Below are 21,877 nucleotides of genomic sequence, written 5' to 3'. Positions count from 1 at the left end.
TTCAGTTTCTGTGTGGCAGCTGAGATCAGGGTTGCCAGGTTTTCACAGCAAAACCTGCCCAATTGCTATACTCAAAACCGTAGACTGAATAAAAACATGGATATAGTGCCGTGAAGTCACCCATAGTTTGCTGAAGAGTGTTTTTAAAGCTCAAAGTAGGCGGAGGCGGTAGTTGCCATCTTGACACACTCCCGGATCATCGAAAATGGGCAAAAGGTGGGAGCTGGTTGCTGAAGCCACGCCCTCCTATCTCGTGTCAGCAGCGGCAATCCACCTGGCACTCAAGTAGCCACGCCCTTAATTAGGCAGAATTTTAGAACCTAATATACTGTAATTTAAATGGATTAGTTAAAAAAATTCACCCCCCTAACAGTTGTCATGAAGGGCAAAATTAGCTATTTAGACCAATATCTTTTTTTTTTTTACGGCTGTAAATGGGGATATGGGATTGACTACCTTTTGGAGCGGCCAGTCGATGAATTGCAGTTTTAGTCAATTCCTTGTTGGCTTCACCTGAGAGAGCGGGAGGTTCCGGTAAATACGTATTTTTTTCTTGTGGGGTTCACCTGGTAAAAGTGGCATTTAAGGGGCTAAATATCACGTTATTTTTGTCGCTTTAACCCGCGGACATGGAAAACATCCCGCGGCAACAGTGTAAAAGTAGCCAAATTCCGCGGGAAAACCATGGTCTGGGCAACAGTGGTTGAGGTCTTTATCGAGCTCGCGCCTTTAAAAGCAGTCGCCGGCCGTCCTCCGTTTCCCTGGCAGCCCGGTATGATTGACACTCCGAGGATAATCCAAGACCCTCCCTCTACTCTGCTCTGCTCTCCTCTCCTCACTTGAGCTCTGATCGCGAGCCTCAGTAACTTTCTACTGCGAGAGGGATGCAGCGCGCGCTGAGCGCAGCCTGAAAATGGCAACCCTTTGGATTTATCCGTCCCTCATTTTCTTTCTTTTCCCTTCCCTCACACCGAGTCAAGCCTTACGGAATTACCCAGAGAATGAAGGTAAGAGGGCTTTGTGTTTATTAACTAAGAATAGGATTAATTCATGGCTGAGGTTTGCGGGAGACACAGTTTCTGAAGTGCGCTCTGGATGCTGTGGTTTCTATAAATCATGCATAAAGTGAATGAAGCAAGCAGGGAAAAATAGCAAGTGCATGTGTTTTTAATTAAGTATTATTGAAATATTGGGGTACATCATGCTTGTCCTGTAGAACTCGTTTTGAAGTGATCCCTGTGGATTGCAGTAGGACATTTCCAATATTATTTATTTATTAATTTATATTTTGATATTAATAGGATAATGAAAACACTTGCACACGATCACAAATGGGAAATTGTAAGAATTTTTGTAATGCACATACCACAGCAAAAATAACGAGTTTGTAGTGTAAAAATCTGTTTACAATTTTTTTTTTACATTTTTTTTATACTGGAAAATAAACTGTGAATACTCATATTCCAAAGTCACAGTACAACAGTAAATCAATATTTTTTAAGGGCTTATTTATTTACCCCCCTAAAAGTTAACTTGAAGACACTTGAGAGACCGACTATATAAAAGTTATTTGCTATTTTATTATTTAATATTATACTAAGTGTTAAAGTTATTTTTGTAAGCACATATATTTGCTAAGGATTAAAAAGCAAATAAAACAAAATTAAGAACTTGATGTGAGCAGGTAATACTCTTATTTTCACAAAGAAATTGTGCTGTGTGTTGTGTGCAATGTGCTGTATGGCCAGCTGGAACCTGAGAGAAGTCTCTATAAGCCTGATCATTTATCAGTGACCATAAGGTGATTTGTTAATGGTGACTGCATCTTGTCCATATAGCAGTCTCAATACACACTAGAAAAATCTGTTCCCCAGTCTGTTAAATAAATAATCAAATCCTAAAATAGCATATAAGTACCAGTTCTCTGTCACAAGAATTAGAACACATGAAACTGGCCAAGTAGTTTATCACTTTATTTAAATACATTTGGAATAATAATTTATGTTTATGTTAATATTTTAATCATCTAAAAAAAAAAAAAAAAAAAAAGAGCCTGTTTTTCTGTGTGTGACAGAGCTTGTCCAGCAAATATTTCAATATGATTCATTTAGAATTGTTTTTATTGTTATTATTATTATTAATAATAATAATTATAATATTTATTTATTTTTTTATTTTATAAAGACAGACCATATGAATAAGCTTCTTTTTCAGCACAGCTTAGTTCAGTTTAATATGCATCTTAGATAGACAATGAATATAATACTCCCATCGAAGCAGAGAGCTATTGCAGTAATTTCCTTTCCCAAGCAGAAAAGTGAAATAAATTCCTTTTTTTTCTTTTTTTTTCTGGATCCTTTCAGTGAATTCATTCATAAATGGAAGAAATCATCATTTTGAGTCACAAAAGCATTTAGATTGTACCAATGCCAACTTTCAAAACCTGAGGAAACTGTATTTTGTCAGATGAAAAAAGCACTTGAGAGGATGGTGACACTGTTTAACCAGTTGAGATGGGAGACAAATCATTTTGTGCCCAACAGAAGGACTAAACAGTGCTTTACTGGTTGGTGTCTTTGGCTGTCCGGTGACTGGAAATCGCTTTCGCTCTGTTTCTTTTTTCCCCGTGTTCCCTCCCAGCAGGGCTTGTCCTTCTAGCCTCTTTCTTCTTTATAATGTTTTCTGCTTTCTTCTGAATCTTCCCCTCTGTTACCAGCCTAATTAGCTTACTTTAGTCGACTGCCCCATGTCTTTGTATTTTTGCAGTAGCATGTGCTTTTGTGCATATGTGAGTAGAGTGCATAACCGCCAGTGGCTTCCAACGCCTAAGCACGGTCTCTTCTGTTTTGTCTCTGCTATGCTCCATGGTGCTCTATGTGACTGTAAATAACGTCTTCTCATCTGGAGGACGCCCGCTGTGCTTGCTCACCGAGCCGTAAGACTGACCAGCGTTTGTTATTTTAAGCCGCAGTGGGAGTGCGGGTGCCATGTTATACTGGAGCAATGCGAACACAATGACAAGGGAGTCATTTGCCACATATGGACCAAAATGTGGAAGTCATCTAAGAAGGAATGAATTCAGAGAGATCAGGGGACAGTGCAGCAGCCAATGTGAACAGCAGAGGGCGCCTTGTAGTGCACAAATTATTTTGTCAGGGTTTTGTTTCGCGATGGATATCACAGTTTCATGAATTTAGAATATGAAAAATTTGCCCAGAACAAAAAAAATAAATACATTTTGAGCCCCAGTCATGGAGATCTTAACACAGTTATGCCAAAACTAATTTTACAATGAAATGAAGAAGAGCTCGGTATAGTCTCTTGCGGTCTGCCAGAGGAGGGTTCATACCACCTGCTTGAGAAAAGATTAGATTGAGTCTGATCCGGGTTGGTGAGCTTAATTCGGTTTAATGGCTTAAAAAAGAACATTTAATCTTTTTGCTGAACTCATCGATTTTTGAACTCATCGAATGGTCATCGATTTTTATGTTTCTTTTTACTTCTTTGGCCTCAGATTAGTATTCTACCTCCACCATGGGCTGTTTTCACTGCTCTGATATTCCTCTCTCTCTTTCCTCCGTTCTAGCAAGTTTGGGTGACCTGTCCCTGTTGCTCGCTTTCCTTTGCTGGGCAGCAGGATTAGTGGCTCAGCTTCCCCCCAGGGGAAGAGGCTCTGTTTGTGAAGGAGCCTCTGTTCTCTGCCTTTTCTCCAGGTTTAAACAGTCTGGATTAGAGTGCCCTTGTGCCCAAATGCCTCGGCTAAAACAAACAAGAGAGTAGGACACACATCTGTCTATCTACTTCACATTTAGGAGACAAGAAGTTTCAGTAATGTTTCAGACAAAATAGTAATTGAAACAAATGAGTCATTGTGTTTGGAGATACCTCAGATCATTTGATCCTGGATAAAAAGTTAAATGGGAAATGCTTGACTTTTGGTCATCATGTAATCTCATGCTGTTCCCAAAAATAGTTCTTTCCATCTGTGGAAAACAAAATTAGAATTTTTTTGGAAATCATGTTCTTGTCTCCTCATCAGTGGGATCCAGTGTTCTTTGGGACCCCACTGACTTTTATTGTTTAAGCTGCTTTTGTCTATACATTCTTCAAAATATCATCTTTTATGCTCTGCAGTAGAGGTTTGTAACAATGTAAGGGTTTGTCAACATTTACAGCTTTTTTCAATTTTCCTGAACTGTTCCTTTAAGATCGCTCCAAAACTTTTCTTGTCTTTCTTTAAGGAGAATAACTATAGATCTATTTATTGATTACACTTGTTTATCTGTATAATGAGAACGGGAATCATAATATCGTTTTATGATTAATCACATCAGTGTAATTGGATTGCTTTTATCACCATCATTATTTTGTTCATGACCTTGAGCTGACGTGGACATTGATTGGCCGCCTCACCGCACTGAATCACCTCTATTACTGGGATTACTGATGGCTTTGCGTTATAGGTTGCACACCGATGTGCAATCATTAAAAAGACCTTAGAGGGCCTCTTAATTTCCCACCGTACACACCATTATTACCACACATGAGCAAAGGCTGAGGGACAATGATTTTCTGGACACACAATGTCTCAAGCCAGGTAATTGATTGCCAATATTATTTGCAATGAAATTAAAATAGGTGAAAGAGATAGGGGGAGACATATAGCTATTGATTTTAGGACATCATCAGCTTTGATTGGTGTACAATGGCCTACAAACAGTGTGAATAGGCAGACTGGTGTAGTTTCTTTGTGAATAGGGATCATTTTACTTGATGGGTTATTTGTTTTGGTTGAACTCGGGTCGTTGTTTGGGCTCTATCTGTTGTTTTTGTAAAGAAACCCTTCCTGTGACATGCTGGGCTGGTGACCTGTATTCTCTGGGATGCCCTCAGTCTGTTCTGCATTGCCCTGTCAACTACAACTACTTCTGTCTCCAACAAACGAGCCGCTCTGTCCTCCCTTTTTAACTCTCTTGCTCTTTTCTTTCTGTTTCTACAAATGAACGCCTCTGACACTCATGTTCAGCTACCGGTTCTCTCACTGGAGGCTCATTAGCAGGCTAGTCAACACAATGGAGCCTGACTCTAAACGTCACGCTGTGCGCTCCGCTCTCCCTACGGTCTTGCTGGGTTCCAGTCTTGACCTTTTATTTGTTTTAATTGAATTCATCTGTCTGCATTTGGCCTCAGCTTCTCTCTTTTTTGCGTAGTTTGGAGAGGCGATTGTGTTCGGAGAATCGCCTCCTTACTGCAGCGCTAAACAAACAGCAGGGCTTTTCAATTTGCTCGGCTCTGTGTTATTGACTGGGTGAAATCTCTCAGTGTCTGTGTGCCGCATGCTTCGAGTCTCTGTTTTCTGTTTGTCGGAGCTAAAGGTGGGCTGTTTGCTCAGTTCATCTGCGCAGGCTCCTTTTGTGTTGGGTCAAACGATGGTCAGATTCACATTTCGATGCAATGCGACCTTGCCACTCGATGGGCATCTCCTTTTCAAAAACTAAAACCAACATCCTGCTCCGGACGGCCTGTTTCCTGGTTCATTCTGATATCACATGCTGTCTTTGCTACCTGATCCAGTCTTATGCGGTTCTTGAGACAGCACTTTAGATGGTCAACACACAGTGATAAAAGAGGTGTAATTTAAGTAATGCACCTCTTAACTGGAAAATAATACAGCCTGGTCATGTTATAAAGATCGGGCAACATTTTTGGTAGAGAAAAAAGTTAAAATGATACGATAATGCACCACAGAACTATTGGTGGTCACAAGTAAGTGCACTGAAAATGGATGGAACGAGGTTTGTGAGTAGATGATGGTGAAAATGAATTCTCTTTTTCCTTTGCAGATTTAAGTTTCTGGTGTCATACGACCCACTTCTACAACCACAATGTGACAGTACTACAGTGACATAGGTCAAGAAATAGTGACCATGTTTTAAAGTGAAGTAATGTTTCTAATTTTTCTAAGTTGTTTTATTTTTTTATATTTCAACTAAAAAAATCTTAATCATTTTTTTAAACATAATGATCAGTTGAATCGATTTGTTTTATATATATATATATATATATATATATATATATATATATGTATATGTATGTGTGTGTGTGTATATATCTGTATGTGTGTGTGTGTGTGTGTGTGTGTGTGAGTTAAATATTTAGATGAAATATTTACCTAATATTTACCTTATCAAACTTTTTGCACCTAGCAGATAGGTGATTATGGGAATTTTTGTGGTCTTTTAGTTCAGTCCATGTAGAGCCTGATGGCCAGTGGGAAATGGCAGAGGAAAATGAGAATGAAAGAGATGAAAAGGAGAGGAAAAGGGTGGTCATTGTCTGAGGGCTTCATTCTCCATGCACTCTACAGACCGGGCCTGATGTTGGCAGCACAATAGCAGGGCGACCTGGCAGCTGATAGAGGAAAAAAGAGGCAGAATGGAGATGTGTTTGTGGGAAGGATTTGTATGCCAATGAGCTTTAGCCCGGACTGACTGAAAGTCTCTCTCTTTCTCTCTTTTTCTCCCTCAGTCACTCACACTCTTTTTTCTTCCAGCTTTCTCTCATTCTTTCCCTCCTGTGGCCAATTTGGTGCCGAGGGACTTGAGCATGCTGTCATTCAAAAATCTGGTTTTCTAAAGCTTTGTGTTCCCATGACTCCAAGCTTTGTCCTCCTGTGTGATTGTCAGAGAGCATGTGTGTGCGCAAGCTGCTGTATTCCGTTTTCCTTCTCTCCTGTCCAGTTTTGTGTGTGTCTGTGCTTGTCTGGCTTCGCGGTGCTTCAGATAAATTCTACAGTACTTTTAGAGGGTTAAAATAGTGCTAAAATAGTGCTATTTGTAGTTTCAATTTACAATATTTTTCTCAGTGTTTTACAGAGTCAGATTGAGCAAATGCTATTTACAATAAAAAAATATACTGTACAAATCTGTATCTCAGGTGTCTAAATTGTGCTGTTGTCGCTGATAGCTACATTTTCTGAATACTGCTTATAATGTAAAATACAAATAAAACAAAGATTATTCGAGTAGGTTTACATAAAATACTATTTTAGTCTTTCTACACAAAATTGTATGTTTAATTCAGTGTTACTTGTCATGTCTTTGTAAATAATTATGAAATCTATTTACTAGCAAATTTCAGAGTGAAAATTGTTTCTACATCATTGATTTTTCAGTAATGTGAAAAGTCATGGTTCATTTTTTTTTTCATTTCTTTAGCACTTTTTATGATGTGCATTGTTTTAAATAAGTTACACATACACACACATTTACACACTACAATTCCAAAGTTAGTAAGATTTGCATTAAAAATATTTTTGCATCCCATTGATTGATCTTTCTTTGAGCCTTTATACATTTAAAAATACTGAAAAAAGTGTTTTGTTTACATAATTTGTGTACTTTTTGTATTTACAATTTATATATAAATACACGCACACATTATGTATTTTGAAAATAGTTACATGTATTTACATGCATATGTTTATATTCATATAATATATATATATATATATATATATATATATATATTTTTTTTTTATATGTAAATATATTTAATATATAAACATAATATTCTTAAATGTATACATGCATGTGTGTGTATTTATAAATATGTACATAATAAATATGCACAGTACACACATATATTATGTAAACAAAATACTTTTTGGGATGTGATTGATCGTTTGACAGCACTCAAAAGTTTATTTTATAAAATTTGTTTTGAAAAATAAACTGTTTCCACAAAAATATTAATCATATATAATATATATATATATATATATAAATATTATTAATTTGATGGCCAATATTATTTATTTAACTGTTCATATTAAAACACAGATCATAAATTATATATGCTATTAATGTACAGTAATATGAGAAATTAAGTAGAACATATAGGTAAGTTTTAAGTACTTTTGTAACAGCAAATATTATCTTTAATCAGACAAAAACAAACAAAGTTTATACTGATATAGTCACTGAAATATCTGGCATCTCTGTCTAAAATGGTTTTATATACATCGTTCCATGCAAGCTGTGATTTTGGAAGAGGAAGTGCTCTCTTCCATATGCTTTTCTGATGACTTTGGCTCATTACGGATGCAGCCCATGATGCTGGTAGCTGCTCGCAGTTACACTGACTCGGCCCTCAGCAGTGATTATGTGCTCACTAATGTGCCATTGGCTGCCGAGTGAACCAGCTTGGAGAGGGCTGACCGAACCTCACCAACTCCAGCATTCCTTAATGTCTTACTGGAGCGAGATCCACAAATCTTCAATTTCCCCCTTGCTGTACCCCAGTACCTCCCTGTTACCACGACAACACTCTGGCCCCTGCCACTTAGAGCAGAACGAAAGACCCTAAGCACCATTGACAGCCTCATTCAGATGGAGAAATGCATCAGAGAGGTTCAGAGGTGTGTGTGTGTGTGCGTTTTTGTGATTTATCTATTATAAACTTTATTTTTTTAGGCCTTATGTGTTCTATAGGCAGGCTGTTCCAATACACCTTTTTATCTTAATATCGATTTTGCTTTTCAGTAGGCAGTCCGTATATTCACATCTGTGACAAAGCAAGTGTTTTTGGCTGCCGCCCTCATTGTGAAGTCGTGCGGCTCTGCCTAAGGTATTGGAATGGCTGGCGGGGCGTTTGATTGCTGGCAGGTAGATTAAAGCAGCTCTTCCGCCGGGATTAGAAAGCGAAAGGGGATGGAAGTGGAGATCACAGCCAGAGGAACACTGAGCTCTCCCCACTCAAAGCATCCGTAATCACCACTGGCCTGGACTCAAGCACTTCAACAGCAGGACCTGGATAAAGAGAGAGAACGAGAATGAAAAAGGGACCAGTTTTGATGTTGGTCTCAATTTCTGGATGTGTGCTGTTATGCTAGTGATCAAGCGAGTGAAATTGGTTTTTCAGTGGCCGATGCCGGAGGACAGCCAGAGAATTTTCTTAGAAAGCATGTAGATTAATAATGAAGAATTCAAAGATTTTGAATATTTTTGTGTAAAATAGAGTACAATCTGTAATACTATTAAATATTACAGTTTAAAATACATTTTTTTCTGTTTTAATAAACATATTTTATTTCTTTGATTGGAAAGCATATGTGACCCTGGACAACAAAACCAGTCTTAAGTGTCCATTTTTCAAAATTGAGATTTATACATCATTTGAATAAATAAGCTTTCCACTGATATATGGTTTGTAAGGATCGGACAATATTTGGCCGAGATACAACTATTTGAAAATCTGGAATCTGAGGCTGCAAAGAAATCAAAATAATGAAAAATCGACTTTGAAGTTATCCAAATGAATCATGCATATTACTAATCAAAAATTAAGTTTTGATATATTTCCTGAAAGGAAATTTACTTAATATCTTCATGGAGCATGATCTTTAATTAATATCCTAATGATTTTTGGCATAAAAGAAAAATCGATAATTTTGACCCGTACAATGTTTTTTTGGCTATTGCGAAAAATATACCCCAACGATTAAGGTTTTGTGGTTCAGGGTCACATATATTACATGCTGATTTAGTGTTCAAGAAACATTTCCTTTATTATTGGGTTGAAAAAAACTTCTAAATATCTTATGGCATTTATTTAAGTACTTTTATTTTATTTACTGTTGATTTCTCGAATACCTATAATAAATATTTGTTGTAACATTTTTTTGTTTTGTTAGATTATTATTTTTTTTTTTAGTATGGAAAAAAGAAGAAACAAGATATATTTTTTCCTGATTCACTTAGTGTTCACACTGTAATATTTTTTTTTTATTTTTTTTTTATCATAACCCAAAAAGATACAAAACAAAAAGCGTAAGGATTAGATCACGACCTGATTGGACAGCTTTTGTGACGTATATTTAGCAAATTTACTAAACTTACAAAACATGAAAAAGTGTGTCTCGGCCCACTTTGTGAGCACCAAAGTTGATGGCAGCCTTCACACATATTTAAGTGAACAACACTAAACAGAGCGATCACACCAGAGTCTTTTTTATTCAAACCAAGCCTGCCAAGAGTAAACACAGCCTTAAAATGTCCAAATGTCAGCCAATTTTTTTAGCCTGGCCACTAAAACTCATTTTATGTATGTCAGACAATAACAAACATTTTCCTCTCCATATGCTTCCTTTAGAGATTCACTAATGCAAGGAACTAAAAGTGCAACAGATCAATGGATTATGATAAAAGTGTTGTATTTAATGATTTATCACAATAAAATCCTGGAGTGGACTCTAGTTTGTCTCTGGGGCGTCCTGTTCCAGTAACATGGTCCCACAGTCTCTCTGCTTTTCTTGCCCATGTACAATGCTGCCCGCTGATGATAATCGATACATGAACATGCCTGTTTGAAACCAAACGCTGAGAAGAGCCCATGCAGTCTGCTCTGCTGAAAACAGAGGAGGTCTTAGGAAAATGATTCACATGTTGTTTTGAGAGAAAAATGTATCTCTGCAGCAAACATGAATCCTTAGAAATCCTTAAGGTAAATTATCAAACCCATTTTATGTAAGGCAATAGAAGTGTGAGACGAGGCAATATATGAATCTTACTGTAAAATGTTATGCTGGCTTTGATCTGGTATCGAGTCATGGATGGTGTTTTGTGTCTGGTTTTATTGGATGATGAATTTGAGCAGGGTTGAGACACAAATGGACAAAAGTCTTTTAGATGTGAGAAAGCAAGTCAAGTTAGAGTTACACTTACACTTACAGATTAATTCACTTCTCCGGGGACAGAGAAATGGAGTGAGACGAGAAAGAACAGAAGAGACAAAGAGATGAGAGATTAGGAAGGTTGGCTGTTTGTCTTTCTGTCTGTCTATCTGTGTCTTTCTATCTGTCTATCCATCTGTCTGTCTGTCTGTCTGTCTCCCTCTGTCTGTCTGTCTATCCATCCATCCATCCATCCATCCATCCATCTTTAGCCTCAGAGCAGAGGTGTGATGTGTGATGTTTAGTTAAATAAAGTCTTTTGTTTCGCCACCACAGGATTTATCAGCAGCTATCTGAGTAATTGATTAAACAGCCATCCAACTGTGTTATCTGCATTATTACTGGCTTCCTCTTTCCTCTGCCATTTCAGAATTGTTTATCCCGATTTAACACGTCCAAATTAGTGGTTCTCATACGCAGGGTGGTTGTATTGGGTCAGCTTCTGCCCTCCATTAGACGGTGTGCTGTTAAAGACATCAGTAATCACTAGGTTTAACCAAACAGAGACCACATAAATGCTCTTTATCTGTTGTGTGTGGTTTTAAAGAGCGACCTTTCTTCAGCGAAAAGGGTTCCTGTTCACTGAGTAAATGGCCTCAGCAAACACTCTGACACACTTTTGTTGCAACTTTATTTATTTAGAAATGTCACCGTCACCGGGGCATAATGTGTTGCATCAGGCATATAACACTTTGAAAAAGTGCTGCTCATCAATCCATGGGGACAGAAGAGAGGAGGAGGAGTGGAGATGAATCTTGCTTTACTGAATCACTCCATATGAACACTTTTTGTCTTTTATGTACATCTAATATTAGGCTATATAGGCAAAACAATTTCTATTAAAAGACATTTTATTTAAAAGGCCTCTTCTATGATTGGTTAAACACTTTGAATGTGAAATGAGCAATTGAGATTCACAGCTCCGTGTCGCTGTAGTTGTTTGGACATTTTATGCAGTGCACAGTTTGTGAGGTAGAGCAGATACTTCTTACCGCTTAAGGATTACAGTCAGTCTGCGGGAAAATATTTATGATACATGACTCCATTAATCTGACACCAACACTGCACTGTCACTATAAATCAAACACACATCCCACTCCACTTCATACACAACAGCTTTTTGACAAATCCAGTTAAAACGTTGACTTCCGAGAGGGTGAAAGACAAACAAGGCTATTAAACCACTTAAGATCTGCATGGCAATAAACTCTATGTGTGCCAATCTAAAAAACACGCTGTGCTAAGCATTTCTTTATGCGGATATCCTGAAGTATTGACGAGAAGTTGTGATTGTCTGTGTGTGTGTGTGTTCTAAAAAGAATAATGTAATGATCAATATTTTATTTTAATATTTACTAACAGCATTAACATGTCATGTATTATTCAAATGTATAATATACATATATGACATTTTAATAATGATGTTATAAAGTCAGATTTTGTTCACTTCATTTCTGTAATGTTACTGTTACAGCTGGTAACACCAAAAAAAGTATCACCATATTTATATGGGAATCATATGTATCTAAATCAGTGTTTTGATAATTGTGTCTTAATACTGTTCATGAAATGTAGTATTGAAATGCAGAAAATGGTTTGCAACACTTTATCAAATGAGCCGTGTATATGTTTTCCTCAATGTGAAAACGCAACATCAGAGGTGATTAAAAATTAATAGCTGTCGATGCTAAGACATTATTTCATGCTGTGCGATGAAGAGATAAACTATGAGAAATTAAATAGCCTTTCAGATGGTTTGTTGACCCATTCCACTTGGCATTCCCACACATACTTATATATACTCCCGAAATGAAAATGAAAACCATCAATACTGCTATCGAGGGCAAACTTTATTTTACCAGTAATGCTGTGTAAGACATGAATATGTTTTTATTGATATATCTGATTTACAAAACAGTCTTTCTCTCGTAATGGGTTCCCAGCATTGGGTTTCGCCGCTGGATGAAGGAGGGCATTGTGGGAATGATTTAAACCATGGGGCTAGACTCTCGTCCCTCAGGCTACAGACCTGATTGTCTGCAACTGCTCTGTGATTTACTTGCCAAATATGCAATCTCATCTAACCGGCTTGTTTTGCTCACAATATGTCACGAGGTTGAGTGAACTTTAACAAATCATGACTTCTTTTTCTCTCCCCTGTGCTCTTTCTTTTTCTTTCTCTCTAGTTACATTGCTGGACACTATGTCTGCTCTGGGAGACCTTGGCTGGGAAGCCTATCCAGCTGAAGGGGTGAGTAACACGACCAATCAAAATCAAGACAAACATACAAGCCCCTCAAACATCTTTAATCAATTCTAACTCTTGCAACCAGCCCAAATTATGGTGTGTTTTGTCTGCGCCTGTTTTACACAAAATGACATGAACCAAACAGGGACAAATTAAAATGAATCTATGCTCCTGGGCTTCCACACACTTTTGAACCCCTCTAGCATATTTCTTCTTGCAAACAATCATCTGTAATCATGCTGTAGCATTTCAGATGTGCTAGAATTGTATAAGGTTAAACTTGAACTGCGCATGTATATTCATAAGAGTGGATACAGCATTCATCAGGCTCATGGGAAAGAAAGGCTGTAAAGCACGTTCTCAAGTTCTTATAAAAAGTAGTGAGTGTAAAAAGTTCTGTGTGTGTGTAAATTGTAGGATGTGGTGTCAAGGTCATGTGGAGTCTTGTGAGCTTAGACCTGTTTCCAGCCAAGAGGCGTTCATGTTCGGCTTAACACCAACTTCCCCAGTCGGTTACATCCATTTTATTTGAGGAAGACGTCAAGATTAAGAGCCTCTAAAGTAGGAACACAATCCCCTGTGCCAGAGAGCAAAAAGAAGGAACCTTTATTTTAAGTAGAGAAGGCCTGTTCTGTCTTTTTTGAGGCACCCAAAGTGGTCTAAAAATAATTGAGTTTGCAAAAACCATGGTGGGCTTAAAGGAAAATCAATCTTTGGGATTTCACAGCCATCTTTTAAATGATTTAATAGAGCTGTCAGAAGCTAGATCAGATTGTCTGTGCCCCACACGGGTGTCTACGAGATGTGTCGTGTAGCAGCTAAATCTGGAGATGAGCGGAATTTACAAATGATTTTTTGCTGAAAATAGTAAGACAGACATGAAGTCTGTTCCCTTTCTCAAACCGAGGAATATTAGACTTGCATAACAGAGTATTGCATTGCATAACAGGCTGATACATTATCAATAACCCAAACCCGCTGCCTCACTCTAGGGGAGCATGTGAATATTGAATGACATTTAAAAGTTGTGGAGAAAATGCAAACGCTATAGAGAAAGATCCTCAAAACAGATACATCCTTTAAGCCAAATTAGGAGTTATGAGATTTGTCATGTTTAATAGTCACAGTATTCTTTGCTGGTCTCTTACATTTATATAGAGGAGATTAGCTTTTGTAAACTGCTTGGTGTGTTTGGATTGCTGTAGTGCGATTGAGCACTGCTGTAGGGTGAGTGAACCCATCACCAGCTTCTCAGCAGATGACTGGAGCGTCTACAGAGAGCAGTTTGCATTTCAGTTTGCAGACTATCTGCCCAGCATTGTACGCAGCATAGGAATTTGTATTTCAGGGATGCATGATATCACTCATATGATATCAGATCATATCACTTAGTGACCAATATTAGCGTTTTCATTAATTGTGAATGCTTGCTACAGCCTTTTTTACATTGTAGATTACTATTAATACCATCTAATACTATACTCTAAACAATACTGGGTTAAAAACAACTCAACTTGGGTTATTTTTTATTTATTATTTTGTTGCATAAAAGACTTTATAAAGACTTTATAAGACTTTATAAATGAAATAAAATCTTTTCCCCAGAAATAGTGTGCAAACAGCTGCGTTGTTGAGAAGTTTCACCTGAGACAAGCTCAACCCAATCTATCTATCTATCTATCTATCTATCTATCTATCTATCTATCTATCTATCTATCTATCTATCTATCTATCTATCTATCTATCTATCTATCTATCTATCTATCTATATATATATATATATATATATATATAATACAAAAAAAATAATAAAATATTTTTTTCTTTAGTACAAGTCAAAATGAATAACTGAATCATAATTTTTTTTTTGAATTTTCAATTATGTATTTTTTTTTTTACTTTTTTTTACAGGGTTATGATGGCATACTAAAGCATAACATTACAGATTTTAATATTTGTAGGTTTTTTTTTTTAGAATGCTGATTTTTGCAGGCCAATCTGGTTGACAAAAAGCCATTGCAATTTTTCCGTTAGATTTGGGATTATTACTGAGAATATGCTCTGTGAATGACACAAGTTCATGATTTTTGAACATTTTGTTTATCAATATACTCAATAATAAACACAGCTTTGCTATAAATGAAATACACTACATCACCAGTAACTCATTCTTTGTTTACAGTCTAAAAATTTAAATGTTTTAGTTAGGAAAGTTTCTAAGAGGGTGAGTATAAACAGACTATGAAAGAGAACTTTTTAGTAAAAGAGTTCTCCTGTTTGGCGTGATGATGTTTAACATTCTTGTCAACTTCTGTTAGTCCCATTTAGCCACTTGTTGTGAAACATCTTTTTAAGTGCTTAAAAATAATCACTTGTCCAGCATAAGTGTTGTATTTAATGTAAAATAAACCATGAAATACCTTGAACTTGTGTTAACTACAGACCTTGTTTCAGGCATTTAACCAAAAACCCATTGGGCCGATTGAACCTGAAGTGTAAAAATGCATCAAAATGCTTTTCGGACTTGTAGCCCTCAATACAATAGATTTTTTAAATATAATCCATTTTACCAGTCATTTTGAAATCGGCTAAAGAAAAAAGTCTTACAGCCTGTATTAAGGGGAGATGTTGTAGATGTCCCAACGCTGTCTTATTCAAGCATGTCTAGTAGCATTTAAATAGATAGTTTTCATTTCTACAACAAACCACTAGCCAAATTTAGTCATAAATGATTAGTCCAAAATGAATCCAAATTAAGAGACTTTAATTACTGGATTGGGTGACTCCCACATACTGCGAGAGTCGCTTCCAGTTGGCCTGTATCAACATGACGTCTGTTAAACTCTTCAGAGAACATTCTTTCCTATCCTCGTGAGGTTATAGTAGAAGTCTCTTTGTTTTGCTTGTGTGGCAGTTATTTAATGGGACTGAACTGTAAGGCTAAATCAGGTCTCATAACTGAAGTTTGCATTTCATACTTGAGGATTATTGCGGCGACCCATGACCCACTGAACCCGCCGGTGTGCCGTTGGGGAGCAGCTCACAGGAAAGCTGACATGTTCCCAAAGCGGCCGCTACACCTCCGCTAGATATTTACCTTACTGACTCAATCGACTGCCACTTGACCTTCTCAGGTCAAGACTAATACAGCTTTCCCTGTCCCGGATGTGGAAGGCTTGTTTTGGATCGGCTATCAAATGGCCATAGTCATTTAGGGTATGTGTGCGTGTCTGTTACTAAAATAGAAGGGAGTAATTCACCTAGAGTGATAGAAAACAGGTAACCCTCATAACATGTCCTCCAAAAGAGGCCTTCTGCCCAAAAAACAGACGTTCTTTCAGGGATTTAAAGTCAATTGCACTTAAGTATCTTAAACTACCATATGATTGTGGGCCTGCAATTAAGTTAAGCCAATGAAGGGCTAAGCAGACCCCCTGATCTGACATATTTGGTTGGCTTCAAAGAGGTCAGACCTTGTGAAGGGTGACTGGAGAATAGAGTTAAGGTATTTCAGATGAGACTCTAGGGGAAGTGGACAGCTGGAGACGCTAATTAACAAAATGCCTGTGTCACACTTATGACCGTTACGTTGATTGAAAGTGGCTAAGCTTTACCTCCTGTCCAAATAACCTGTTTTTCACTTAACAATTGTGAATGTGTGTGGAACTAGCTGCATGTTGGAGGATTTATGAATGCTTTTTCTAAAGGTTTGCTAGTTATGTTCATGAATATATCAACTGCACATGGCCAATTTCCTTTCAGATGGCTGTGCCCTATCGTGGCATAATAAAATGCGTAACTAAATTGTACATGTGCTTCTGGAGTGTGTAACACAACCCTCTAGACTTTTGTATAACCACCCATCTGTGGTAAAATACTTCATGAATTCAGACAATGCGTTTCCAAAGAAACTTTCCGTAGCGGTTGGGTTCAGACCGAGTTTTGAAAATAAATAAACAGAAATGCATAATCCTGCCTTTATCCCTGTATAAATATTCTTTCAAACTTATTGCACTTGAAGGGAAAGAACATACCCAATACGTTCAGTGTCGCTTTGATCTGTAACGTCCGCCCATTCCCACCAGTCAGCATATGGCTCAGTTTAAAGCCAGACTGTGCTAGCAATTGACCTTCATGCCTCGATCACTTTTTTAAAGCTATAAGCTAATGGCAACGTGTCATAAATGCTCTCTTTGTTGCTATGACATCATGGGTAGAAAGTGATGTGCACTCCAGACTGTGCTGACGCATGGAATAAAATACTTCAAATGCTTGATTGCACTGATGTGGAAAATGGCTCTTTTGGAGACATTCTGATGCACTCTGTCTCCTTGACCATTTGCTTAAATGTGCACCCATATTCAACTGCCAATCAGTTTAAGGGTTGTTAAAGGATTAGTTCACACAAAAATGAAAATGCTATCATCATTTACTTACCCTTGTTTCTTTCCAGAGCCATTTGACTTTGGTTTTTCCTTGGAATGCTAAAGGTACTGGTTGCTCTTTGCCATTCAATTATGAGTATTGAGGACAGGAGCTGTAAAGCTTTTTTAAAGAAAACAAAAGGACCATAAATTCTAAAAGTTTCAATAATTTGCATGCTGTTTTATAAGTGTCACCCTTTTTGTATATTAAACAGACATTCACTCCAGTAATCTGGTAACTGTGGTATCTGAATCATTAACTCATTGGGTTTGATTTATGAAAAACAAAACAAAAAACAGATGTTATAATAATTCAGATTGATTGTATGAACCTAATGTTGAAAAGATTTGAATCAAAAGAAACATTTGTAGATGATCCTGACACAGATGCTTGCTGTTTCTTGTAGAAAAGCATTGCATGGCTTCAGAACAAATTGCACTAGTCAGTACTGATCATTTTTATGGCATTTTAACACCCTTTTTGGTGCTTGAAAGCTCCAGTCTGCATTTACTCTACCGTATTTTCCAGACTGTAAGTCGCACTTTTTGCCATAGTTTGGCTGGTCCTGCAACTTATAGTCAGGTGTGACTTATTTATCAAAATTAATTTGACATGAACCGAGAGAAATGAACCAAGAGAAAACATTACCGTCTACAGCCGCCAGAGGGCGCTCTATGCTGCCAGAGATGCTGCTCAGTGCTCCTGTAGTCTACACTGAGCAGCATAGAGTGCCCTCTCGCGGCTGTAGACGGTAATGTTTTGTCTTGGTTCTTGGTTCTAAATAAATGCGACTTATAGTCCAGTGCGACTTATTATATGTTTTTTTCCTCATCATGACGTATATTTGGACTGATGCGACTTATACTCAGGTGCGACTTATTGTCCGAAAAATACGGTAATTGGAAACGAGAGGTTAGTTCTCATCTTGTGTTCCAATGAAGGTTTGGAACAGCACGAGGTTGTGTAAAAGATGACAGACTTTTTATTTTTATGTGAACCAGTCCTTCAAAAGAACATAGTGCTCTTTAAAAGACCCAGCTTTAACATTCCCTGTCTTCTTGCAGTCATAGTGGATTGCTCCCATAATGCAATGTTCAAGAAATCTTGAGCAGAAATGATGAGGAATGTCTTCAAGTGGGAACTCAAGTGGTCAAGCAACAATTTCTGAATTCCTAGATTTTGAAGTCTAGTATGTTACTCACTGATTGATCAGAAGCTTGAATGAATCCCTAAAATCACTTAAAACTGAGCCGGTGGTCCTTCAGCTCATTTTTGCTGCAAATTATACAGAGAAGGAATAGAATTTATTGAAGCAAATCAGAATCTTTTTTGAGAAGCAGTCGTTCAAGAAATTGCCCACCCCTCTAAGACTCCCTGGATGGTTTATTTTCTCTCCCTTTAAGGAGTGAAATGTTACTTATGCATGAAGTGTTCCAAATGAAGGAACCTTAGACAAGTGGAAGCAGATGGCAAGAGATGATGGGAGACGAGTCCCTTAAACATACTCTATCTACTGCTGCCTATACTGGAGACATACACACATACACGTAACTAGCTGAGGCACACTATGTGTCCCATAAATGAAATAAAAATAATATAGAAATGCATAATGAAATAGAGATACATGAAACAGAAATAATACATAACAAATATTTAAGCCCAGTATTGATTTTTATAGATTTTTTTTTACGTACTTAAAAGTCTCTTATGCTCACCGAGGCTGCATTTATTTAATCATACATATAGTAAAAAGGCTATATTGTGATTTTTTTTCAAATGTAGTTTGTTTCTTTTGAAAGCAAAGCTAAATATTCAGCATTCAGTACTCCAGTCTTTAGTGTCTCTTGATCCTTCAGAAATGATTCTGATATGCAGATTTTTAGCTCAGGAAACTTTTCATACTATTATCAGCATAAAAAAAGCGGGGAAAAAAAACAGTAGTGCTGCATAATATTTTTGTGAAATATTGAGAATCCGTGATGCATTCTTTCAGGATTCTTTGATAACTAGAGATAAAGTCCAAAAGGAGAGTATTTATTTGAAATGGACATCTTTTCTAACATTATAAAGTTTTCATGGACTTTTAATGTCTCTTTTGATGAAATTAATGTATCCTTGCTGAAAAAAGTATACATTTTAATGCGTATATATATATATATATGTATATATGTATGTATGTATTTATAATACACAAACACACCAAAGTTTCTAAAAGATAAAACAAGTTTATTCCACTAAATAAACGTGAGACAGAAATGTCACAGTTCATATTAAAATTGTGAAAATGTTAGCACATTTTTGCATCTATAACAGTTGTTCTGTCTGTTGCAGTGGGAGGAAATCAGTGTGATGGATGAGAGGAACACCCCCATGCGCTCCTACCAGGTGTGTAATGTGATGGAGGCTAATCAGAACAACTGGCTACGCACACGCCACATCCCACGAGATGGAGCGCAGCGCGTCTACATCGAGATTAAGTTCACCCTGCGTGACTGCAACAGTCTGCCTGGAGTCCCTGGCACCTGCAAAGAAACTTTCAATATGTACTACTACGAGTCCAACAACGCCAACCTGTGGTTTATCAAAGAGAGCCAGTACATAAAGATCGACACTATCGCCGCTGATGAGAGCTTCACGCAGACTGACGTGGGTGATCGCGTTATGAAACTAAACACAGAAGTGAGGGACATCAGTAACTTGAGCAAGAAGGGTTTCTACTTGGCTTTCCAAGATGTTGGCGCCTGCATCGCTTTGGTGTCCCTGAGGGTCTTCTATAAGAAGTGTCCTCTTGCCGTTCTGAACTTGGCCCAGTTTCCCGACACGGTGACTGGGGGAGATTCGGCTTTGGTGGAGGTTAGGGGGTCTTGTGTGAATGACTCCGAGGAGTTTGAGGCGCCGAGGATGTACTGCAGTGGAGATGGTGGATGGCTGGTGCCCATTGGACGCTGCGTCTGTAAGCCAGGCTTTGAGGAAAACAAGGACGACTGTCAGCGTGAGTTTATTATGCAGCATTATTTACTCCTGTATTGGCAACTTCTGATATACAGTTGACCTAAAAAGTATTTAGACACTTTTGAACTTTCAAGTTACACTTTAAAATGTAGGGATGCACGTCATTTTTATTGACTGATATTGATGACTGATGTTAAGTCTGATATAAATATTTTGGTTGATATTGGATATTTAATTCTGCATGCCCTTTTCCACTCTTTTTACATTAAGATTACATAAAGTTAATATTTAAAAACACTAATAATTATATTGTTGAATGTAATATCCATTATCCATATCTATTATCCATATTTCATACTATACATTTTAATGTTGTGATGCTTAAAAAAGCATCAACGATTAAAAAAAAAAAAAAAAGATTATTTATTTAGACAAAATAGAATACACTTTTAATAGCTGCCATTTATCTGTTATCAGCCATAATGAAATACATTTCCTCTTATTGGAAGGTAGTGGCCAGTATTTTAATATCAGTGCATCCCCATTTATATTTTTAAATGTCATTGCATTACATAGAAATATCAAATATCAATACCATTTACTTCTGCATCAGAACAGTTTTTTTTTTTTTTTTTGCAAAAACCTTGGATACCTTTTTTAAATAAATTATAATAAGTAGACAAAAGTGTCCAAATATTTTTAAGGTCACTATATAACAAAAAACATGTTTTTCTGACTTAACTGGGCAATTTATTGGGTAATATATGACACATTCTCTAGTGATGAAATGTATCCGCAGTCAGTTTTTTAAGCAGTTGCGGTCCCTTTGTTTGGTTCTGAAGTGAGCGTGTATGTGTATGTTTGTGAGCGAATGCAAATAAGTTTGCAATGAAAGTAGCTGTGGGCTTCAGTGACTCATTCAGATTCACTCTGTGCCTCGTTTCCCTGTGTTGGGGAAGGTAGTTGTGCTCCAGGATACAAATTATTGAGACATAGCATTCCACAGAATATCTGTTCTGTTTACTTGCTCTGCAAATCCATAGGCCTCCAGCAGGCAGACTAACTTTTATTCGAGAGTGTGTGTGTTTTTTGGATGAGTTTGTAAAAGTTTACTCCGAAGAAGTCTAAGCCAGCTGTAAATTATTTTTCTATTTTTTTTTTTTAATCTGCTTGTTTCTTGCATCATTTCAAGCTAGTGTAATAGCACCTCAAACCCAGATCTTCTTGATTCACTCAGTTAATATTGAAGCAATATAGTATAAAATTCCATGAAGCTAAAAAGTGTTGTTTATATTCACAATATAACTTTTTTTTTGTAATGTTTCTACAAAATACATGGAAATGAATAAATTTTTTAAATAAAATCCAAAGAGGTATTTTGAGTCATAGCTGTTGCTAAAAAAAAATTGTATACTATATGGTTTTGCTGTATTTATTTTAAATGCTTTTCTTTTTATTTGATCTGCTGAGATCATACTAGTTTCAATTGCTCCTAATTCGTCTTGTGTTGTTCTTTTGCT

The 21,877-nt window shown here is 37.0% G+C and overlaps 1 protein-coding gene across 1 annotated transcript in view; it reads left to right on the top strand.

Annotated features, from left to right (window-relative positions):
• The first annotated feature begins 590 nt into the window (after positions 1-590).
• epha4b (eph receptor A4b) overlaps positions 591-21,877 on the top strand; it is a 111,768-nt gene continuing 90,481 nt past the window's right edge. The window contains exons 1-3 of the mRNA XM_059501469.1: positions 591-1,007; positions 12,919-12,983; positions 19,737-20,397. Of these exons, the coding sequence (XP_059357452.1) occupies positions 914-1,007; positions 12,919-12,983; positions 19,737-20,397 (820 nt within the window). The 5' untranslated portion in view covers positions 591-913. The remainder of the gene's footprint in view (positions 1,008-12,918; positions 12,984-19,736; positions 20,398-21,877) is intronic.

The sequence above is a fragment of the Carassius carassius genome, chromosome 20 (assembly GCF_963082965.1).
Source record: "Carassius carassius chromosome 20, fCarCar2.1, whole genome shotgun sequence".
In the NCBI taxonomy this organism is placed as follows: domain Eukaryota; kingdom Metazoa; phylum Chordata; class Actinopteri; order Cypriniformes; family Cyprinidae; genus Carassius; species Carassius carassius.
This window is presented reverse-complemented; position numbering and strand designations above follow the sequence as displayed.